At 47.2% G+C, this 23,590-nt stretch overlaps 2 protein-coding genes across 2 annotated transcripts in view; one reads left to right on the top strand and one right to left on the bottom strand.

The window, feature by feature from the left end:
• The window catches only part of dchs1b (dachsous cadherin-related 1b), a 448,519-nt gene that overhangs the window by 172,017 nt on the left and 252,912 nt on the right, over positions 1-23,590 (bottom strand). The window lies entirely within an intron of this gene.
• The window catches only part of LOC308090694 (uncharacterized protein), a gene marked incomplete at its 5' end in the record, with an annotated part of 79,411 nt that continues 62,084 nt past the window's right edge, over positions 6,264-23,590 (top strand). Inside the window, 10 exons of the mRNA XM_080435959.1 lie at positions 6,264-6,333; positions 9,049-9,226; positions 9,429-9,608; positions 10,750-11,152; positions 12,198-12,318; positions 16,763-17,130; positions 17,358-17,588; positions 18,311-18,431; positions 22,423-22,790; positions 23,016-23,246. Of these exons, the coding sequence (XP_080292085.1) occupies positions 6,264-6,333; positions 9,049-9,226; positions 9,429-9,608; positions 10,750-11,152; positions 12,198-12,318; positions 16,763-17,130; positions 17,358-17,588; positions 18,311-18,431; positions 22,423-22,790; positions 23,016-23,246 (2,271 nt within the window). The remainder of the gene's footprint in view (positions 6,334-9,048; positions 9,227-9,428; positions 9,609-10,749; positions 11,153-12,197; positions 12,319-16,762; positions 17,131-17,357; positions 17,589-18,310; positions 18,432-22,422; positions 22,791-23,015; positions 23,247-23,590) is intronic.

The raw sequence follows: 23,590 nt of genomic DNA, 5'->3' as shown, positions 1-23,590 counted from the left end.
CATTTAGCGATTTATTTCCGGTTGCTTTTTTGTATATATTAAAGATGGCGGATTTGAAATCGTTGAAACATCGGCTTCGTTTACGGTCTGTAGAGTCTGAGGGCGTCACTTTGTCCATCTCTTTTATACAGTCTATATCAGTGATGTCAAACTGGTGTTTCGCGGGCCGTTTGTGGCCCGCGACGTCGTCAAATCTGGCCCGCGAGGTGATTTGAAAAAACGGCATTTAATACTACCTCTAATGGAAAAAAAAACGAGAGAGAAAAAAAAAAGGCAGAAAAAAACGCCAGCGCCCAGCAGCTCCTTACTGAGGCTGCCTGGGGGTTGAATACTGGACAAACTTGTTATGTGAGAACAATGACCAAGCCGTGAAGCCACAGCCAAGGTCATTAACATACAGAGGACCATCACCATTCAACTCTACCTGAGAGAACGCTTTTTCAACAGCATCACAAATCCGGTAAAACACCGTTGTATGGAGAAGTATATGTCAGTTGCGTCTCTCGATCATCTGGAGGAGTAGAGAGTGGCTGCATTCCTCCCCACAGCCCGCTCCCCCCACTTTGTAACCAGTGTTGCTGTTCTAATCTTGAAAACTAGAATCCATTTGTCAGAGGGTGTGACATTAGTAGGATAACTAGCGATAGTAAGAGCCTGCGCACTGTGCGCAGGGCAAAATAATTAACACCAGCTGTGAATGCTTGACTGTGTGTGTGTCAGTGTGTGTGTGTGTGTGTGTGTGTGTGTGTGTGTGTGTGTGTGTGTCTGTCTGTCTCTTTCTGAAAGCAATAACTTCTCCAAAACGAAGGAATGGCAGGTCTGATGGACAATAAATAAATAATCCTTTTGCACATCCGTGTTCTGTTCGTTTGTCAACAATGATCTAAATGGGAAGTTTATTTCAGCAGCTAATGTGACAGTTTTAGTCCGTTTTTTGATGCGCAACACAGCCCTCGTTTAACACATTGGCTGCCAAAGACGCATATCTGCGTTCTATTTAATTTCTCGCCTGGCTGCCAAAGACGCAGATCTGCGTTCTATTTAAAAAAAAAAAAAAGTTTTTTTTTCCTTATTTTTAGACCCAAAGACCAAGGAGATATGATATATCAAAGATTTAAACTCCTATCCACTTCATTGTTAACTTAAAACTTAAAAAAATCTGTATCTTGGCTCCTGAGAATTTTTTTTTTCAATGAAAAATCTCTGGCAGTCTACAGCTAAAAATCTGAAATAATTCTGGCAGGAAATGAGTAAGTGAATTGCTTTCATCTGCTGTTGCTGTGCGTTGTGTGCGCAACAGGGCATATCTCCGCCAAGCCAGGGTGACCTACCCAGGCCCATGAAATTCATATGCAGGCATAGTAGCCAATTAGAATGAAATCTGCAAAAACTAACTCATATACTGATACAGAACTAGAGGTTACGAATGTAACCCCGGTTTTAGTAGGTTCGGAGTTTACTACTCACTATGGGATATCAGCGCCCTCAGGCGATGAGACAGAGCAACACACACGCTCCCGGCGCCAATACTGATTGGCTAAGGGTATGTCACGAGTCCGGAAGGACCCGGGAGTATAAAGCTCCCCCGTGACGTAGGCTCTTCCTCTTAACATTCTCCTCTCTGCATGCCAAATGCGCACAGAAAGGGGTGTCTGGTGAGTAGTAAACTCCGAACCTACTAAAACCGGGGTTACATTCGTAACCTCTAGTTTTACCACGGTTCTCCGTTTACTACTCACTATGGGATTCATAAACCCCCCTTGAGGTAATGAGCCACACAACCCTGACAACCCCGCACGCCCCTCAGCCCCTAGGTCACGTCCCCCCCAACGTGACCTTAAGAACCCCAGGCCATAGGTCCACGACCTCATGACCCCTGGGCGCCCCCCCAGCCCACCGGGCTGGGGTGCGGGATAGATAATAAGAGTAGGCCCTGACAGACTCTAGAGTCTGCCTTATTCTCTAACAGGCAGACACAGTCCGCCTCACAATAATGAGGAGCAGGGCCCTTATTCCCCAAGACACAGCCCTGCTGGTCCCAAGGAAACCTAAAGAGGAAGTTGAAGATAAGGAGAAAGCCCCAAGCCTACTCCCTATCCTCCACTGACCTGGAGGCAGCAGCCACACCCAGGACAGCGTGCGCCACTGATGACGCCGCCACGTCCAGACTGTAAAAGGCCGCAAAAGTCGATGGTGACGACCAATTTGCAGCCGCACAAATCTCCTGGATCGAAGCTCCCTTGTAGAGAGCCCAGGACGTAGCCATGCCTCTAGTAGAGTGGGCCCTCAGACCCCCCGGGACTGGGACACCACTGCTCACATAAGCCAGCTTAATGGCATCTCGGATCCATCTAGAAAGCGTCGCTTTGGTGACCGCCTTCCTCTGAACCCCCACGCCAAAAGAGACAAAGAGTTGTGTCGATGAGCGATTGGCCGCCGTCCTCTGGCAATAGAGCTTCAAGGCTCTCACCGGGCAGAGGCAATGTAACCGCCTGTCCTCCGCCGAAGCGAAGGGAGGTGGATGAAAAGCTACCAACTCAACCGGATCCGGGGCCACCACCCCGGTCTTTGTAACGAACGCCAGGTTTGGTTTAAGCAAAACCCTCCTGTCGTTGTTCAGAAAACTCATGCACTCCGGGCTCACCGAGAGCGCATGCAAGTCACTGACCCGTTTAGCCGTAGACAGGGCCACCAAAAGGACCGTTTTGAGACTAATGACCTTCAGATCCATAGACTCAAAAGGCTCGAACGGGTGACGGCACAGTGCATCCAGCACCACCGTCAAATCCCAGACTGGGAACAGTGGCCTGTTGACTGGTCTAGCTCTTCTGGCGCTGTTCATAAACCGGCGCACGAAGTTATGCTGACCCACCGTCTTGCCATCGTCGAAACCTAGGTGGCAAGCCGAAATGGCAGCCAAATACACTTTCACTGTCGAGAAGGATAAACCTTGACTTAGCCTTCCCTGTAGAAAGGTAAGAATGCTGCCCACCGGGGCCTGGACAGCCACCACCACTGGTGACTGCTCCAGACACCAAGATGCGAACATATTCCATCTGACCTCGTAAGCTTCCCTTGTGGACATGGCCCTCGCACCCTGGATGGTAGCCACCACGTCAGGGGGGAGGCCACATGAAGTAAAATTCGCCCTCTCACGGGCCAAACCCATAGGTCTAGGTCCTGAGGGAACAGCTCGTTCCCTCCCTGCCTCACCAGGTCTGCCCTGGGAGGGAGGGCCAGAGGCGCATCGTAAAGGAGCGGAGCTATCTCCGACCTCCACGTGCCCCATGCTGGAGCCACCAGCAACACCGACAACCCCTGGAGCCTGACCCTCTCCAAGGTGGGGAGGATCAACTCCATTGGCGGGAAGGCATAAAGCAGTTCGCTCGGCCAACTGTGTGCCAAGGCGTCCATGCCCATGGAACGGTCCCCCCTCTTCACTGAGAAGAACCGAGAACACTTCGCGTTCTCTTCGGAGGCAAACAAATCGACCTGGGGGCGACCGAATCTGTGCCAGATATCCTTCGCCACTATCGGGTGGAGTGACCATTCCCCGTACCGGAGACCGCCCCTGGACAGCAAGTCCGCTCCGTGGTTCAGGAGGCCCGGTACATGAGACGCCCGTATGGACGCGAGCCGTGACTCGCACCAAAGCGTCATCTCGCGTGCTAGACCATCCAACACCAGGGAGGTCAAGCCTCCCTGCTTGTTGATAAAACACATGGTTGTCGTATTGTCCGTTCTGACCGCGACATGACAACCCAAGATCTGTGCCTCGAAATGTTTCAGAGCGAGGAAAACCGCCAGCAGTTCCAGGTAGTTGATGTGAGCCGACTGCAGTGTCGGATCCCACACTCCCCTGGTCCACCTGCCCTCGTGGACGGCACCCCACCCAGTCAAACTGGCGTCCGTGGTGATGACCTTCCACGAAATCACAGCTCCTATACTGACCCCCTGGGACAGAAAGGCTGCTTGTGACCATGGTCTGAGTGCCTCCACACACCATGGAGACACCATCACAAGCCGACGACCTGAGGTGGGTGGGATCCGAAGGGCCCTCAGCCACCTCTGAGCGGGTCTCATGTAGAGCCTGCCTAAGCGGATTAAGTGAATGGCTGAGGCCATGAGACCTACTGCTTGCATGCATTGTTTGTAAGTAACTTCCCGCCCCGGGCGGAAAGATCTCACACAAGCTAAAACGCTGTCTATCCTCTCCTTGGATAGACGTGCCCTGAGCGTGTTCGAGTCCAGCGAGATCCCCAAGAAGGTGGCCCGCTGGGACGGAACCAAAACGCTCTTCTTGACGTTGATTGTGAAACCCAGTGACGTCAGATGGGAGATGGCCATGGCCGTGTGCCGCGCCACCTCCTCCTCCGAGCCTGCGGCTATCAACCAGTCGTCGATGTAGGTCGACAGACGGATTCCCTGTCTCCGTAGTGGAGCAATGGCCGCGTTGGTACACTTCACAAACACCCGTGGGCTCAACGACATACCAAAAGGGAGAACCATGTACTCGGCGTGAAATTTTGGCGTGACCCTTGTACATTGGCGTTTGGAATTAGCAATGGGTTTATTACCTTTGTCTTGTTCATAGCATGCACAATATTCATCCCAGCAGCGCTTGGATAGTCTCCAAAGGGACTGTCCAAGCACTGTGGGCTTATGGGTGGAGGGCATTGATATGGAGGGGCCCCCCCAAGGGGGGTCCCTCCGCATCGCCGCTCTGAGACGGGTGAAATGATGAGAGGTTTTGTAAATTTCAGAACATTTATTGGAACCACATTTTGCACACAAACACCCTGGCAAACAACATTCTGACAATACAATACGGCAGAGGCCTGGCTCTGTAACATTGTCACTTTTTGTCTTTTGTTTCTCAAGTCCGTCGGGGCCATGAAAAGGCAACGTCTCTTTCCCGAGGTGACCAGGGGGGCTAATCCCCCCCCACTCCGTCCGTGTGGATGTGGGGGGGGCAGCCGAACAACCGGTAACACCGGGGGGCAAATGTCAAACATGCTGCCCGCGACCACGTCCTCTCCCGCCGCGTCGTGTGGGTCGGGGGGAAGAAGGAGGGGGGGAACGAGGGTCTTTGCGACGGACGTTGCCGGCTCCCAGCGACATGGGCCCTTCCACTCTGGATGGACGGGCCGAGGAGTTGCGGGAGCTGCCGCTGGCGCTGGGTTGGCGAGATGAGGAGAGTCTCCCCCGTATGGCAGACCTCTCCTGGCGGGGTCTGCCTGGGTGGGGAGGCTTCGGGGCCAAAAGACCCGCCGCTGCCTCTTTCCGGGCCCTCGCCGACTCCGTGGAGTCCTTTAGGTACTTCTCTGCTCCGCAGAAGAGATTACCTGCTTTGAGTGGAAGGGCCAGCAGCTTCTTCTTCGCGTCTATTTTCTGCGCGTCTCTTGTGAAGGTGGCGAGGTCGAGCCACCGCACCCTCTCTATGGTCGCGCAGTCATCCAACACCCGGCCGGTCCAGTTGATGGCGTGCTGGGTGCAGGAAATGGTGAGCTGGTTAAGGCGATGCAGCTCCTTAGCGTCATCGCCCCATTTCGTCTTCAGCTCCGCTAGTCGCACGGCAGAGGAGCCCTGGAGGATGGTAACGGTGTTGAGGGTCTTTGCGACCTGTCCAGCCGCGGCGTAGGTCTTCTTCAACGCCGCGGAGGATTTTCTCATTTCCTCGTTATAAAAGGACGGTGTGGCGCCCCCAAGCACCACCGTACCTGGTTGCATGTCCTCCAGTCCTTCTGCCAACACAGGGTCCATCGGAGGGACTTCGATCAGCCCCAGTTCCCTGGCGGAGATCAGGTCGATGGGGAAAGCTAGCTTTTGTGGGTCTTGGTGATCCCCCCAGGAGCTCACCAAGGCCGTCTGGAACCCCATCGCTTCAGGGAGCTTCTTGGACTCCACCACCCGTGTTGGTGGAGCCTCCAAGCCCTGGAAGCCTGCTGCGAGAGCGGTGGCGTTGCGGCTCTCTACGGGCTGCACCAACCCGCACCTGGCGATAGCCCGTTTGAATACCGCCGTTACTGGTTCGGTGACCTCTTCGACGACCACTTCGACGGTTTCGGGGTTTCCGCCATCCCCCTTGGCGCTCGCCATGGACACCTCCTGGACCTCCTGGTATGACGCGAGGTCCAACTCGTCCTCCAGCTCCTCGAAGGCCAGCTCCTCCTCGCTATCGGCCAACGAGGCAGCCCAGTCGTAGTGTCGGTGGGGGGAGGTGGGGGGAGGTGGAGGCGCTGCTGGTTAGCTGCGGCGGCGACATGTGTACAGCGGCAGCGACGGAAGGCGGCGTCTCCGCCGCTGGCCGCTTTACCTTCGGCGTCGGCACCGGTGGGGGTCCCATGAGTGTCTTCTCGGGCGGCACTCCTGGGGTCCCTGTGCTGGTGGTGACGGACGCCATGCCTGGATCGCTCCTGACCCAGCCGACCAGGGTCTCTACCCTGGCAAGCCGGGCGTCGAGCTGCTGGCTGGTGAAGGACGCGCACGCTGGGCACTCGTCCCTCTCGCCCTGGCGTTCCTTGGCGGTGAGGGCATGGTCGACCCCACAGCAGTAAATGCAGACACGGTGGGGTCGTCTGCGGCGACGAGGAGGTCGCAGCTCGGTCGTCCGCAGGTCCTCGGTGGTTCCATCCTGGTCTGGAACACAGCGGTCTAAACTTTGGCTAGTAGCACCTTAGCCTAGCTGCTACTAGTAGCCTAGTCGCTAATGAATGAAAAACGCTAACCGGCGTTTTCAAATGCCAGACAAAGGAAGAAACTGAGAGGATAGATAAATAAAATAATAAAATAAGTTCCGGGAGAGAACTTTTAGCAAGGTTTTCCCGTGGGGAAATACTCCGTATTCCCGCGTTGGGTTAGGTTGAAATTTTCTTGCTTTTTTGTGTGTGAATATCTGCGCATTCGCTTGCAGAGTGGAGAAAAGAGGAAGAGCCTACGTCACGGGGGAGCTTTATACTCCCGGGTCCTTCCGGACTCGTGACATACCCTTAGCCAATCAGTATTGGCGCCGGGAGCGTGTGTGTTGCTCTGTCTCATCGCCTGAGGGCGCTGATATCCCATAGTGAGTAGTAAACGGAGAACCGTGGTAAAACCATATATTGGCTATATATTATCGTTGGAAATATTGTATGTTCCTTTTTTTATTATTATTTAAAACAATTTAAAATCGTGAAAATAGCCAAAATTACAACACCAAAGGCCAAGTGGCCTTGCCCCTAAAATGACAAAATTCCAGGCCTGAACTGCAGACATTATATTGCCTTTTGTTAGGCTATTCAATGTTAGTTAATTTATTTAATTTGCAATACTTCAACTGTATGGCATGCTAAGGTTTTGAGACATATTGTATTATATTACTACACAATAGTAAATAAATAATTCTAAAAAATATGCTTTAAATAACTGATCTATGGATTATAGTTATGATAAGTGTTGCCATAATCATGTAGCTCTACAACAGAGGCATAGCCATGACAGAAATGGTACAAAATAATAAGCAGTGTCTGAGTGCGTGTGAGCGCGCATGTGCGTCCGCAACTGGTTCCGGCCCCCATCAAGTCACCATTTGACCAATCTGGCCCTCACCCCAAAATGAGTTCGACACCCCTGGTCTATATGGTTTACACACGTGTCTTGTGTCTAGTAGTGATTGCACGTGTTTTTGCCTAACAGCGTTTTGGAATGCTTCTGCACTTTGCTCCTTCCATTTGTAACGTTGTCTCATAATGTGTATTGTTTGGTTTTGACATTTCATGGTTGGGTGTTGATTTGATTTAATTTGATTTATTTGATTTACTTATTAGATTATGTTGTATATATATACAGGACATGTTAGTTCTTTCCAAGGGAAAGTTTACAATTCAGTTGTTGTGCCGGTGAGGTAAGAAACCGTAGGGGGGCTTATGTGAGAACCTCACCATTTTATATCATTTGAGTTATTTAATGTTAAAATAATTGATCTGTTCAGGTAAGCTGTGATTTATGTTCCATGATGGTGTTATATTCCAGCATTGGCCTGGACCAGTGGTGGAAAAAGTACTCAAATGTTTTACTTAAGTAAAAGTATCAATACTGCAATGTAGAAGTGCTCTGTTACAAGTAAAAGTCCGGAATTCGACATTTATTTGAGTAAAAGTACAAAAGTATTGGTATCAAAATGTACTTAAAGTATCAAAAGTAAAAGTTCAAAAATCTTTGAAAATAGCCGATCTACAAGCTCACAACGCGTTGCGATGCGACACGTTGTGAGCGTCGATTTCTACGAATTCCCTCCCAGCTACAAATAGTCTCCTTTTTTTCTCCTACCGGAACCGCTGCCTACCGGTCCGCTGGTCATCACATTATTGGCTTAGGGATGCGACAAAACCAAAAAAATATCCATGAACTGCCGGTGTTGTCGAAATAATGGTTGATATATCGGTAATATCGGCAATTACAAATTTAACCCATTTAGACCTAAATTCTAACCTAAGTTTTCAGAAATTCTTAAAAAAAAACGTAGCAACATCTATAATGACGCAGATGCTTTCCCCTGTTTTAAATGTATAACAACGTATAGGCTTTCCCGATCTTAACACATTCCCTGCCATTGACGTAGATCTAGGTCAATTCATTATTTGATTATCTTTTTTAAATTAAGAGGGCGCTCAAATGCAACTTAGGAATGATCCCTTTACTCTGAGAGAAGGAATGGATGGATATGACGTCATCCCCCAAAAAACTCATTTCCGCCCACTCCTATGTTATGAGTTGTAGGAAAACACATCGGATTTCTTCTTTTTTTTGGGTTAAAATGAGCCTTATTCAACGGCTGATAGCAACAAAATGACCGATCAGGGTTAAAAAAAAGTTTTTTTTCCAGTGAATAGAGGAGACCCTCCCCCACCCTCTAGAAACCCTTTGTTACAAGTAATTTTCACAGTTTAGTTTCAGATACACGCTTAACGTTTATGCAGCTTCCTTTGGAGTCTGTGGGAGGTTGTTGTTCAGTTTAATGACTGAACAACGGTTAATGACTTCTTCTTCTATCCAGCTAACCCTCCAAAGGGAGCCACGGCAAGAAGAAAGGTCCCGGCCCCCTGCCCCCGATGCCGCCCCCCGCAGACCCCCCGGTGACGGGGAAGAAGCACAAGGGCAAGCACAAGAACAAAGAAAAGTCGGACGAGAAGCCCCCCAAGGAGGGGAAGGACCGCGGGAGAGACGGCGAGAAGAAGGAGAAACAAAGGTACTGATGGTTAGCCCTGCATGTGGCGTTGCCTCTCAGGCCTCAGAACGGTGTTCAGTTGTTCTTTCATTTCATAGAGCAGGGGGTTCCCGGATTGAATGGTTTAAACTTTAAACAGATGTTTTCTCCCACTGTCTGTCTGTCTGTCTGTCTGTCTGTCTGTCTGTCTGTCTGTCTGTCTGTCTGTCTGTCTGTCGTTCAGGGACCGCTCCCACAGCTCCCACAAGGCCAAGCGGTCTGTGATGTCAGAGGAGCGCTCGGGCAGCGTGTCTCCTCCTCCTCCTCCTCCTCCTCCTCCTCCTCCTCCGGCCAGGAAGAAATCCCCCTCCTCCCCTAAAGCCTCGTCCCAGAAGACCCCTGTGCCGCCCTCCCCTCCTCGCAGGTCAGCAAGTGTTCATTTACTGACCTTAAATGTGTATTTAGTTTCAGTCTTTTTGAATAAAATTCCATGTAGTTTTAGTCACATTTTTGTCATCTGAAAAGTTTTAGTTGATTTTAGTCGACTTAAATCTACAGTTGATTTAGTCGACTAAAGTTTAAGTCGGCAGGCCTTGATGGCGTCATAATGCCTAATTTATACTTAGCTGTGTGCCGAAAATAGCCGATCTACAAGTTTGCGTTGTGAACAGATTATTATTTCAAGCTAGTTGATCCATATGCCAAAGGCCAAAGGCATTTTGGGTCAAACGGAGAATTTTTTTTCTCCGTTTACATTTTAACATTGAAGTGGATGGAGAATTAACTTTTTGAAAAACGTTTTCTCCTAGTTCCTTTGAGATTCAAAAGAAAGAAAAAATAACCAAAAAAAAATAAAAAATAATATATATATATATTTTGATTTTTTTTTTTTTTTTTAGGAGACGTCAAAAGACGTCATTGGCACTAATGGCACACTGAAAACGGCCGTCAAAAGACGTCATTGGCACTCTTAACTTAGCTGAAAAATGGTCCATTTGGTTCCATCTGTACACTCTTGAGTTACAGTCCCGTAAGGGTCCATTTGATACATAACCATGTAGCTGGGGACATTGAGAAGCTCTGCTTTAGTCTGTATGCTGGTTGATAAAGCCTAAAACATTGTGACACTACACTATGAAACAACGGCAAACAATGCTTACATCACAGGCGCTGCTATAAGAGCCATGTTTTCACTCTGCTGTAGTTTGGAAAACTGAACCGGAAAATAACCCAGACATAATCAGCCTGGGGTTTCATGCTCCTTTACCCCATTTAGACCTGAGGCCCAAAAAACGCTACGCTACGAGCTTGTAGAGCTGCTATATATTATTTTATCGTGAAAATGTGTGAAAATCTTTGAATATATATATATATATTTTTTTAAAGTGAACATTTGTAACTCAAGTCTTTGCTTCTGGGGGTCCCCTGGAACAAAATCATTTTGAGATGGGGGTCCGCGGCCAAATACATGTCATTTTGGGGGTCCTTGACATGAAAGAGTTTGAGAACCACTGATTATAGCAACAGACCTCTGATGTGCTCCCTCCCCCCCCCCGCCCTTGCAGGTCTCCCAGTCCCCCTCACCGCCAGCGAACACCCACCTCCCCCCGCCACCACTCTCTTCCTCCCACCCGGGTTCCTCCGCACAGAGGCACTCTTCGCCGTCTCCACGCCGCCGCCACTACCTCTCCCCGGCCCACCACCACCACCACCACCATCACTGTGGCGCCGGCGGCCGAGGTGGGGGCGTCGCCGGCTCCTCACCGCCCCCGAGTGGCTCCTCCTCCAGGCGCTCCCGGTCGCCCCTCCCCTCCTCCTCCCACGACACTTCGTCGCCCCATCGGGGGGGCTGCTCCGACAGGTCCAGCCCAGCCTCCCGGCGCCACTAGCAGGGCCACGAGAGGAGCCGCGACGAGAGGGAGAGGAGCCTGCCGTCCGTCCAGGAGCGCCGGCACAAGCGCAGGGATGGTAATGTTCTCCATGTCTAACATATTTTTTAAACTGTGGCTCTTGGGGGGGAGGGGGGTGCACGTAGAACAACCTGTGTGATGACACTAAGAAATGAGCAGGCAAAATTGGAACTGGAACACTATAAAAATGAAGCTTAAAAAATGGGTACTTTCTCCTTATTGGCTGAGATTTTGAAACCTACCGGAAAATGTATTTTCTGTTTTATAAAGAGCTGGAGAGACGGGGAGACTCCTGTTACTGAACAAACACTCTATAGCAATGATTACTATCAGAATATAGTGCTTTAACCTTTTAACAAAAATATTTTTGTTTTAACCAAAAAATATCACTTACCCTACCTTTAATATTATAATCATAGAATATTATTATTCACAACGATCCACCCGCCGATCACTTTAAAAGACGTAGGGGGGTTTCGTAGAATCTGAGAAAATAAATATTTTCCGCCGCAATAATCCATTCCATAGTGGGCAGTTGATGTTATATATTATTTTCGCGAGAAAGCACAGAAAGCAGACAAAAGGACATTTTTCCAGTGTGGCTGTTTTTTTTCTTGCGATGGTTTGCTCCTTCATTTCTTCACAGGGAGTCAAATGGTGACTCATAGGTTAGCGAACAGCTCCATATAGCGTAAAACCACTGAAAACACTCTCGTCATTCTTGTCATTGGCAGTCTGCTCCTTAGCAATATATGACGAGAAATCTCGTCATTGGCAGTCAAAGAGTTAATGCACAGAGCCGATATATATATATTTGAGAGTTGAGATCCTTGACTTGTTGGCCTGCTGTCAGCGTGCACAAGAAATGATGCTCATCAACCTAGTAGTATGCAGGATTAACTGCAGACACACACACACACACACGCACACGCACACACGCACACACGCACACACACACACACACACACACACACACACAGAGGACCGAATACATGATCTCCTGATGGAAATGAATTGGCGTACAATGTGCTGAGCAGCAGACAAATTGGAAAGGATTTCTATTGGTTGTTCTTAACCGAATGCCTGTTTGTGTTTTCTTTCAGAGCCAAGAGCGTCTTCTCCCAGCAGGCACCAGGGCAGAAGGGAGGAGTCAGTCCGCGAGAGGAGAGACGACCCCAGGGACGTGCGGCCGGCGTGAGACGCCCACGAGGAGCTTAAGACCAGGTACGTATCAGTAGGGCTGTCACCATTATGACATGCTAGGTCATGATTCATTCATTTAGACACTTCAGCTCAGGAATAACCAATACCATTCATCACCCATTACCATATATTGCATATATAACCGTTAAAGCAATATTAACCATTTACTGCAATGATATTGCATTCACATTTGGCGGTGTGACTCTGCTCATGTGATATTACAGATTACCTGCTCAAGCAGGACTACAGATCTGAAATCACAAACCCCCAGAGCAGAGCATGAAATACAGATATAACATGAACATAACATTGAACTTTCAATACATAATTAAACCACCACATATCATAGCACAATCCATAGAACCACAGTACAATCCACAAATCATCCTTTTAACAATAACAAATGCCTCAGGGAAGAGGCCGGGGGGGAGGTGGAGGAATCTTGACACTGACAGCTGACAACCGGCACTGACAGCTAGGCACGTAGACTGAACAGTTGAACAGAGGCTGCTTAAATGAACCTCCAGAGAGACACTGTGGGAATGAGGGCGTGAGGGAGTTTGAGAATGGCGTGAAGTTGAACGTACTGACTTGTGGGAGTATGAATGAATTAGCTTGTTAGCAAATGAATGGGGAGCGGGGGGGCATTGCTGTAGCTCAAGACTCCGTCACATACATATAGCCTTATCATCCAGGACTGGGCAGCGGCCAGTAAAGTAAAAAATACCTCAACACTTTACTTAAGTACAGTACTTGAGTAAATGCACTTAGTTACTTTACACCACTGCATACCACTGCAGACACGTTGTAAGCTTGTAGATAACCTATTTTCGGTTAGGGGGAGACTGGGGTCAAAGGTAACCGGGGGCAAATGTAAAAGACACTCAATAATTCTAATCAGAAATAACGCTAGAGGGCTGACATTTCTTGTGCACATGCTCAGTAGGGTCCTCTCTCTGAAGTGTAAGCGTACATTTTTGAGTGTACGGTATCTTACTTCTGCTGTTTAACTCTTTGACTGCTGACTGACTACTGCAACTCCCTCCTTGCTGGTGCTCCGGCATCTGCCATCAGACCTCTGGAGCTTGTTCAGAAAGCTGCGGCTCGTCTGGTGTTCAACCGCCCCAAGTTCTCCCACACAACCATCCTTCTCCGTTCTCTACACTGGCTCCCCGTAGCGGCTCGCATCCAGTTCAAAACCCTGGTGCTAGCCTATAGGGCAGTGAAAGGAACAGCTCCTTCCTACCTCCGGGCTATGGTCGATGCCTACACCCCTGCCCGACCACTTCGGTCTGCCACCTCGGGGCGACTGATTGCCTCGTCACTCAAGGGTCCTTCTGGCCGATCCACACGGTCACGACTATTTTCTGTTCTGGCCCCACAGTGGTGGAATGAACTTCCCACTGATGTTAGGACAGCAGAGTCACTGCCCATATTTCGCCGCAGGCTGAAAACCCACCTCTTCAGGAAACACTACCCTTCCTCTCTGCCCAACCCGATCTCCAGAGATTACCGTAACATTGCACGGAACGAGTGCACTTCATTCCGTGGATAGCCGCCTCGGAACTCCCGAATTGCGTGCATATGGTACGGCGCTGCCTTTGTGACAAAACCATTTCGGAGGCGCGCAGTCACAGGCGAATTGTCACCCCGTGAAGGACCACCGAGGGAGCTAAGGCGACCGAGTTGCCGTCCTGAACGGTGGGACATTCGCCTGTGCCTACTCAGCGCCGTTTGAGTTATGTACCGATAGGCACAGAATCGTAAATTTTATTGTGCGGACTGCTCTGCTTCCGGGTTTTTCCGTGTTGCGACTGGTTACGCCCACCGTGGGACTCGCCGTACATATGCACGCAATTTGGGAGTTCCGAGGCGACTATCCACGGAATGAAGTGCACTCGTTCCGTGCAATGTTACGGTATTCTCTGGAGATCAGGCTGCTCTGCCTGACCTACTTGTTGTTAACTAGTTGTACGAACGCTTGTTTTCTATGGTTGTATTGTTTATTGGATCTTGTTTAGTAGATACACTTAATTGTTTTAGCTCATGCTCATTTGATTTAGCTATTTTGTCTCATCTGTTTAAGGAAATAGGTAGCTAATATATGGCACTTTTACCTTAGCGCTAGGTATACTCTTGGTTGCTTGTTTTTGGAGAAAATGCACTAAAGACTTCTGGTGATTAGTAGTTTTCGTTCCCTACCTATGTTGAATACACTTATTGTAAGTCGCTTTGGATAAAAGCGTCTGCTAAATGACTGTAATGTAATGTAATGTAATGACTGCGGACGACGCGATAACGCGTCAAGTGCTACTTTGTCCAGTTGGCCGTCGACGCGTTCGACGCGCGTTCATTGTTTAATCTCTGATCACGCTGTTCTGCAATGAATCACTATAAGTTTCAGGTTCCACTTACTTCAACCACCACTGCATCCGGTTTTATGACGCGATTTCCGTTTCCGTTTTTTTTTTCTTTCTCCAAAGTCATTTTCGGCTAGAATAGGGTTTTATACCGTTTTTCACACAGTATAAAAAACGATCGGAGACCCCCCTTTCTATAATCTATGGTCTGGGTGACGAACAGTCATCGCCGTCGTGTATCAAATCGTAATTTTCGCCGATCAGAGAATATGAGACCAATTCACATCCGGTTTCATGAAAATGACTGTTGCACTGGCTGAGAGAGCTGTGGGAGACTCAGAGAGCTGATCAATGCTGCTCTCTAGTGGTGGGTGATCGTATGAGTTCAAAAGTCAGTTTCAAGTCAAGTCTATATGGAAATAAAATAATAAAATAATAAACCAAAAAACACGAAAATCGCTGGCACTGGGGAGTACTTTATGAAAATACTCTGGCAGTCAAAGAGTTAAAGATAAGATATCAGCTGATTTAAACTTGTCTGGGATTACATACTTTTATGTTAGTAAATGAACATATTTCACTAAATGTCACTACATTTCAATGTCAAAATACATTTAAATAAAAAATAGATATACATTTGAAAAAACTAAATTGAAAAATAAAATAATCTGAATAAAAATCAAAATAATTGTAATTATGTATATAAAATATCCGTAAGTAAAAATGTTAAATTATAGAAAATACATATTACTTAGTGATGTGCTTTTATTTGAGATAAAGTGTGTTAATATGACTTATTTTTTACAGTGTTTCAATTGCCCCGAACCACTGTTACAACTGCCCCCGTCACAGGGGCAATTGTAACACTGTGACTCATTGCATTCAAATTAATATTTTAGTCTTGTCTTTATTAGTGAAAGCTTAAAAATGGTATTATCAATTAGGGCATACTGTATATATACTGTATATATGTTTCCTATAGCAAAAGATGACTAGGATATAGGATGTAGGAAGTGAATTATGTAGGCAAATACAAAAAGTGTTTCATTTTTCCCTGGTCTCCCCCTATTAATTATTCTAAGACTAAAGAGTATTTGAGGCAGTCAAAGTAGCATTATGTTCAATCTTCCAGAAAATCCTAATGATCTCGTATATTTCATAAAAGCAAAGGTTAAAGCTTCAATCTGCAATTTCCTGCAACCGGTTGGCTGTATGGCTACCAAAACATCATAATTGTACATATGGTGCTAATAATTATTATGAAACACAGCATTAGGGTGTGGGTGCTGCTTTCACGCTGTTTCACAAATAGCTCATTTTTTAGGACTTGGCCTAACAACATTATCCAGTGTTGATATTTTATTTGAGCTTTAATCCATGAACGGTGTTTTGAGATGTGCAGAATTTAAATCTAGGGTAAATGATTTAATTTGGTTAAAATAAGTGTTAAATAGCTCTATTGTGATAGTACTCATTGCTATAGAGTGTTTGTTCAGTAAAAGGAGTCTCCCATGTCTCTACAGCTCTTTATTAAACAGAAAATGCTTTTTTCAGTGCTCTCTCCTGATTGGCTTAAATTTTGTCACCTACCTGAAAATGTACTATACTGAATAGCTGGACAGACCCCTGTGGACACCTGTGACCAAACAAATGCTTTGTAAAAATGATTACTATCAGATTTTTTTTTTTAAATACACGCTCCTGTGTCTTTCAATTGAAAGTTCTGCACAGCTTATCAACAACAAAAACACTTATTTTACCACAACGTTTACAACAGACTGTAGGAACATATCTGTACCATAACCCTTTTAGACCGGGAACGCATCTGTGTCATTTTAAGATTTATTTGGCTATTCAAAAATAGCAGATATACAAGCTCATACCAGCTTGTCGATCTGCTATTTATTTATTTTTTTCTTGAAAATGTGTGCAAATCTTTGAAAATATGTATGTTTTTAAAGCAAACATTTGTAACTCATGTCTTTGCGTCTGGAGGGTCCAAATACATATCATTTTGGGGGTCCTTGACATGAACAAGTTTGAGAACTATTGATTATAGCAACAGATCTCTGATTTGCCCCCCCCCCCCCCCCACCCCCTCACAGGTCTCCCAGTCCCCCTCACTGCCAGCGAACACCCACCTCCCCCCGCCACCAATCTCCTTCCTACCACTCGGGTTCCTCCGCACAGAGACACTCTTCGCCGTCTCCACGCCGCCGCCACTCCCTCTCCCCGGCCCACCACCACCACCACCGTGGCGCCGGCGGCCGAGGTGGGGGCGGCTCCTCCTCCAGGCGCTCCCGCTCACCCCTCCCCTCCTCCTCCCACGACACCTCGTCGCCCCACCGGGGGGGCTGCTCCGATAGGTCCAGCCCGGCCGCCCAGCGCCACTAGCAGGGCCACGAGAGGAGCCGCGACGAGAGGGAGAGGAGCCTGCCGTCCGTCCAGGAGCGCCGGCACGAGCGCAGGGATGGTAATGTTCTCTTTTTCCATGTCTATGATATGTTTTACACTGAGTCTATTGGGGGGGGGGGGGGGGGGTTGCTGCATGTAGAACAACCTATGGGTAGGCTTTTTGGACTCGATTGACATCCGTCCATTCCATTTTACAGGGTCTGTGGATCATTCCAAAGTTGCGTTAGAGCGCCCCATGTGAAAACAAAAAATGGCGGTAACATCATGTGTCTCCTCTTCCATCAGGCTCCAGCAGAAACTCCCGGGGCTCCCAGCTGGAGAGCAGCCATGACAGTTAGGAGTCGCGGGGCAGCGGCGGTGGCGTGTGCGAGAGGAGTGCAGAGCACAGAGCGGCGGACCGCAGTTCCCAGAGGAGCTCCAAGCAGGGCGGCAACCGCGACCGATACGAGGGCGACCGCAGAGACTCCTCCTACGACAGGAGAGGAGGCCATGATCGCAGGGACAACAGAGACAGAGGTAGGGGGTGTGGCAGCAGGGACAACAGAGAATAGAATATTTATCATAGAATATTAATATTATAATCCTAGAATATTATTCTTCACAGCGATCCACCCGCCGATCACTTTAAAAGACGTAGGGGGGTCTCGTAGAATCTGAGAAAAGAAACATTTGCTGCCGCAATAATCCATTCCATAGTGGGCAGTTGAATGTGGGTTGTTTTTGCCAGAAAGCATAGAAAGCAGAGAAAAGGATTTTTTTCCAGTGTGGCTGTTTGTTTTTTGCGATGGTTTGCTCCTTCATTCCTTCACTGGGAGTCAAATGGTGACTCATAGGTTAGCGAACAGCTCCATATAGCGTAAAACCACTGAAAACACAACATCTCGTCATTGTTGTCATTGGCAGTCTGCTCCTTAGCAATATATAGCGAGAAATCTCGTCATTGGCAGTCAAAGAGTTAATGCACAGAGCCGATATTTATTTATTTGAGAGTTGAGATCCTTGACTTGTTGGCCTGCTGTCAGCGTGCACAAGAAATGATGCTCATCAACCTAGTAGTATGCAGGATTAACTGCAGACACACACACACGCACACGCACACGCACGCACACGCACAGAGGACCGAATACATGATCTCCTGATGGAAATTAATTGGCGTACAATGTGCTGAGCAGCAGACAAATTGGAAAGGATTTCTATTGGTTGTTCTTAACCGAATGCCTGTTTGTGTTTTCTTTCAGAGCCGAGAGCGTCTTCTCCCAGCAGGCACCAGGGCAGAAGGGAGGAGTCAGTCCGCGAGAGGAGAGACGACCCCAGGGACGTGCGGCCGGCGTGAGACGCCCACGAGGAGCTTAAGACCAGGTACGTATCAGTAGGGCTGTCACCATTATGACATGCTAGGTCATGATTCATTCATTTAGACACTTCAGCTCAGGAATAACCAATACCATTCATCACCCATTACCATATATTGCATATATAACCGTTAAAGCAATATTAACCATTTACTGCAATGATATTGCATTCACATTTGGCGGTGTGACTCTGCTCATGTGATATTACAGATTACCTGCTCAAGCAGGACTACAGATCTGAAATCACAAACCCCCAGAGCAGAGCATGAAATACAGATATAACATGAACATAACATTGAACTTTCAATACATAATTAAACCACCACATATCATAGCACAATCCATAGAACCACAGTACAATCCACAAATCATCCTTTTAACAATAACAAATGCCTCAGGGAAGAGGCCGGGGGGGAGGTGGAGGAATCTTGACACTGACAGCTGACAACCGGCACTGACAGCTAGGCACGTAGACTGAACAGTTGAACAGAGGCTGCTTAAATGAACCTCCAGAGAGACACTGTGGGAATGAGGGCGTGAGGGAGTTTGAGAATGGCGTGAAGTTGAACGTACTGACTTGTGGGAGTATGAATGAATTAGCTTGTTAGCAAATGAATGGGGAGCGGGGGGGCATTGCTGTAGCTCAAGACTCCGTCACATACATATAGCCTTATCATCCAGGACTGGGCAGCGGCCAGTAAAGTAAAAAATACCTCAACACTTTACTTAAGTACAGTACTTGAGTAAATGCACTTAGTTACTTTACACCACTGCATACCACTGCAGACACGTTGTAAGCTTGTAGATAACCTATTTTCGGTTAGGGGGAGACTGGGGTCAAAGGTAACAGGGGGCAAATGTAAAAGACACTCAATAATTCTAATCAGAAATAACGCTAGAGGGCTGACATTTCTTGTGCACATGCTCAGTAGGGTCCTCTCTCTGAAGTGTAAGCGTACATTTTTGAGTGTACGGTATCTTACTTCTGCTGTTTAACTCTTTGACTGCTGACTGACTACTGCAACTCCCTCCTTGCTGGTGCTCCGGCATCTGCCATCAGACCTCTGGAGCTTGTTCAGAAAGCTGCGGCTCGTCTGGTGTTCAACCGCCCCAAGTTCTCCCACACAACCATCCTTCTCCGTTCTCTACACTGGCTCCCCGTAGCGGCTCGCATCCAGTTCAAAACCCTGGTGCTAGCCTATAGGGCAGTGAAAGGAACAGCTCCTTCCTACCTCCGGGCTATGGTCGATGCCTACACCCCTGCCCGACCACTTCGGTCTGCCACCTCGGGGCGACTGATTGCCTCGTCACTCAAGGGTCCTTCTGGCCGATCCACACGGTCACGACTATTTTCTGTTCTGGCCCCACAGTGGTGGAATGAACTTCCCACTGATGTTAGGACAGCAGAGTCACTGCCCATATTTCGCCGTAGGCTGAAAACCCACCTCTTCAGGAAACACTACCCTTCCTCTCTGGCTGACCTACATGTTGTTAACTAGTTGTACGAACGCTTGTTTTCTATGGTTGTATTGTTTATTGGATCTTGTTTAGTAGATACACTTAATTGTTTTAGCTCATGCTCATTTGATTTAGCTATTTTGTCTCATCTGTTTAAGGAAATAGGTAGCTAATATATGGCACTTTTACCTTAGCGCTAGGTATACTCTTGGTTGCTTGTTTTTGGAGAAAATGCACTAAAGACTTCTGGTGATTAGTAGTTTTCGTTCCCTACCTATGTTGAATACACTTATTGTAAGTCGCTTTGGATAAAAGCGTCTGCTAAATGACTGTAATGTAATGTAATGTAATGACTGCGGACGACGCGATAACGCGTCAAGTGCTACTTTGTCCAGTTGGCCGTCGACGCGTTCGACGCGCGTTCATTGTTTAATCTCTGATCACGCTGTTCTGCAATGAATCACTATAAGTTTCAGGTTCCACTTACTTCAACCACCACTGCATCCGGTTTTATGACGCGATTTCCGTTTCCGTTTTTTTTTTTCTTTCTCCAAAGTCATTTTCGGCTAGAATAGGGTTTTATACCGTTTTTCACACAGTATAAAAAACGATCGGAGACCTCCCTTTCTATAATCTATGGTCTGGGTGACGAACAGTCATCGCCGTCGTGTATCAAATCGTAATTTTCGCCGATCAGAGAATATGAGACCAATTCACATCCGGTTTCATGAAAATGACTGTTGCACTGGCTGAGAGAGCTGTGGGAGACTCAGAGAGCTGATCAATGCTGCTCTCTAGTGGTGGGTGATCGTATGAGTTCAAAAGTCAGTTTCAAGTCAAGTCTATATGGAAATAAAATAATAAAATAATAAACCAAAAAACACGAAAATCGCTGGCACTGGGGAGTACTTTATGAAAATACTCTGGCAGTCAAAGAGTTAAAGATAAGATATCAGCTGATTTAAACTTGTCTGGGATTACATACTTTTATGTTAGTAAATGAACATATTTCACTAAATGTCACTACATTTCAATGTCAAAATACATTTAAATAAAAAATAGATATACATTTGAAAAAACTAAATTGAAAAATAAAATAATCTGAATAAAAATCAAAATAATTGTAATTATGTATATAAAATATCCGTAAGTAAAAATGTTAAATTATAGAAAATACATATTACTTAGTGATGTGCTTTTATTTGAGATAAAGTGTGTTAATATGACTTATTTTTTACAGTGTTTCAATTGCCCCGAACCACTGTTACAACTGCCCCCGTCACAGGGGCAATTGTAACACTGTGACTCATTGCATTCAAATTAATATTTTAGTCTTGTCTTTATTAGTGAAAGCTTAAAAATGGTATTATCAATTAGGGCATACTGTATATATACTGTATATATGTTTCCTATAGCAAAAGATGACTAGGATATAGGATGTAGGAAGTGAATTATGTAGGCAAATACAAAAAGTGTTTCATTTTTCCCTGGTCTCCCCCTATTAATTATTCTAAGACTAAAGAGTATTTGAGGCAGTCAAAGTAGCATTATGTTCAATCTTCCAGAAAATCCTAATGATCTCGTATATTTCATAAAAGCAAAGGTTAAAGCTTCAATCTGCAATTTCCTGCAACCGGTTGGCTGTATGGCTACCAAAACATCATAATTGTACATATGGTGCTAATAATTATTATGAAACACAGCATTAGGGTGTGGGTGCTGCTTTCACGCTGTTTCACAAATAGCTCATTTTTTAGGACTTGGCCTAACAACATTATCCAGTGTTGATATTTTATTTGAGCTTTAATCCATGAACGGTGTTTTGAGATGTGCAGAATTTAAATCTAGGGTAAATGATTTAATTTGGTTAAAATAAGTGTTAAATAGCTCTATTGTGATAGTACTCATTGCTATAGAGTGTTTGTTCAGTAAAAGGAGTCTCCCATGTCTCTACAGCTCTTTATTAAACAGAAAATGCTTTTTTCAGTGCTCTCTCCTGATTGGCTTAAATTTTGTCACCTACCTGAAAATGTACTATACTGAATAGCTGGACAGACCCCTGTGGACACCTGTGACCAAACAAATGCTTTGTAAAAATGATTACTATCAGATTTTTTTTTTTAAATACACGCTCCTGTGTCTTTCAATTGAAAGTTCTGCACAGCTTATCAACAACAAAAACACTTATTTTACCACAACGTTTACAACAGACTGTAGGAACATATCTGTACCATAACCCTTTTAGACCGGGAACGCATCTGTGTCATTTTAAGATTTATTTGGCTATTCAAAAATAGCAGATATACAAGCTCATACCAGCTTGTCGATCTGCTATTTATTTATTTTTTTCTTGAAAATGTGTGCAAATCTTTGAAAATATGTATGTTTTTATAGCAAACATTTGTAACTCATGTCTTTGCGTCTGGAGGGTCCAAATACATATCATTTTGGGGGTCCTTGACATGAACAAGTTTGAGAACTATTGATTATAGCAACAGATCTCTGATTTGCCCCCCCCCCCCCCCCCCACCCCCTCACAGGTCTCCCAGTCCCCCTCACTGCCAGCGAACACCCACCTCCCCCCGCCACCAATCTCCTTCCTACCACTCGGGTTCCTCCGCACAGAGACACTCTTCGCCGTCTCCACGCCGCCGCCACTCCCTCTCCCCGGCCCACCACCACCACCACCGTGGCGCCGGCGGCCGAGGTGGGGGCGGCTCCTCCTCCAGGCGCTCCCGCTCACCCCTCCCCTCCTCCTCCCACGACACCTCGTCGCCCCACCGGGGGGGCTGCTCCGATAGGTCCAGCCCGGCCGCCCAGCGCCACTAGCAGGGCCACGAGAGGAGCCGCGACGAGAGGGAGAGGAGCCTGCCGTCCGTCCAGGAGCGCCGGCACGAGCGCAGGGATGGTAATGTTCTCTTTTTCCATGTCTATGATATGTTTTACACTGAGTCTATTGGGGGGGGGGGGGGGGTTGCTGCATGTAGAACAACCTATGGGTAGGCTTTTTGGACTCGATTGACATCCGTCCATTCCATTTTACAGGGTCTGTGGATCATTCCAAAGTTGCGTTAGAGCGCCCCATGTGAAAACAAAAAATGGCGGTAACATCATGTGTCTCCTCTTCCATCAGGCTCCAGCAGAAACTCCCGGGGCTCCCAGCTGGAGAGCAGCCATGACAGTTAGGAGTCGCGGGGCAGCGGCGGTGGCGTGTGCGAGAGGAGTGCAGAGCACAGAGCGGCGGACCGCAGTTCCCAGAGGAGCTCCAAGCAGGGCGGCAACCGCGACCGATACGAGGGCGACCGCAGAGACTCCTCCTACGACAGGAGAGGAGGCCATGATCGCAGGGACAACAGAGACAGAGGTAGGGGGTGTGGCAGCAGGGACAACAGAGAATAGAATATTTATCATAGAATATTAATATTATAATCCTAGAATATTATTCTTCACAGCGATCCACCCGCCGATCACTTTAAAAGACGTAGGGGGGTCTCGTAGAATCTGAGAAAAGAAACATTTGCTGCCGCAATAATCCATTCCATAGTGGGCAGTTGAATGTGGGTTGTTTTTGCCAGAAAGCATAGAAAGCAGAGAAAAGGATTTTTTTCCAGTGTGGCTGTTTGTTTTTTGCGATGGTTTGCTCCTTCATTCCTTCACTGGGAGTCAAATGGTGACTCATAGGTTAGCGAACAGCTCCATATAGCGTAA

This window comes from Gymnoscopelus braueri (assembly GCF_963280865.1).
Source record: "Gymnoscopelus braueri genome assembly, chromosome: 8".
NCBI lineage: Eukaryota > Metazoa > Chordata > Actinopteri > Myctophiformes > Myctophidae > Gymnoscopelus > Gymnoscopelus braueri.
The sequence above is the reverse complement of the archived record's forward strand: the minus strand, read 5'-3'. Positions and strand labels throughout refer to the sequence as shown.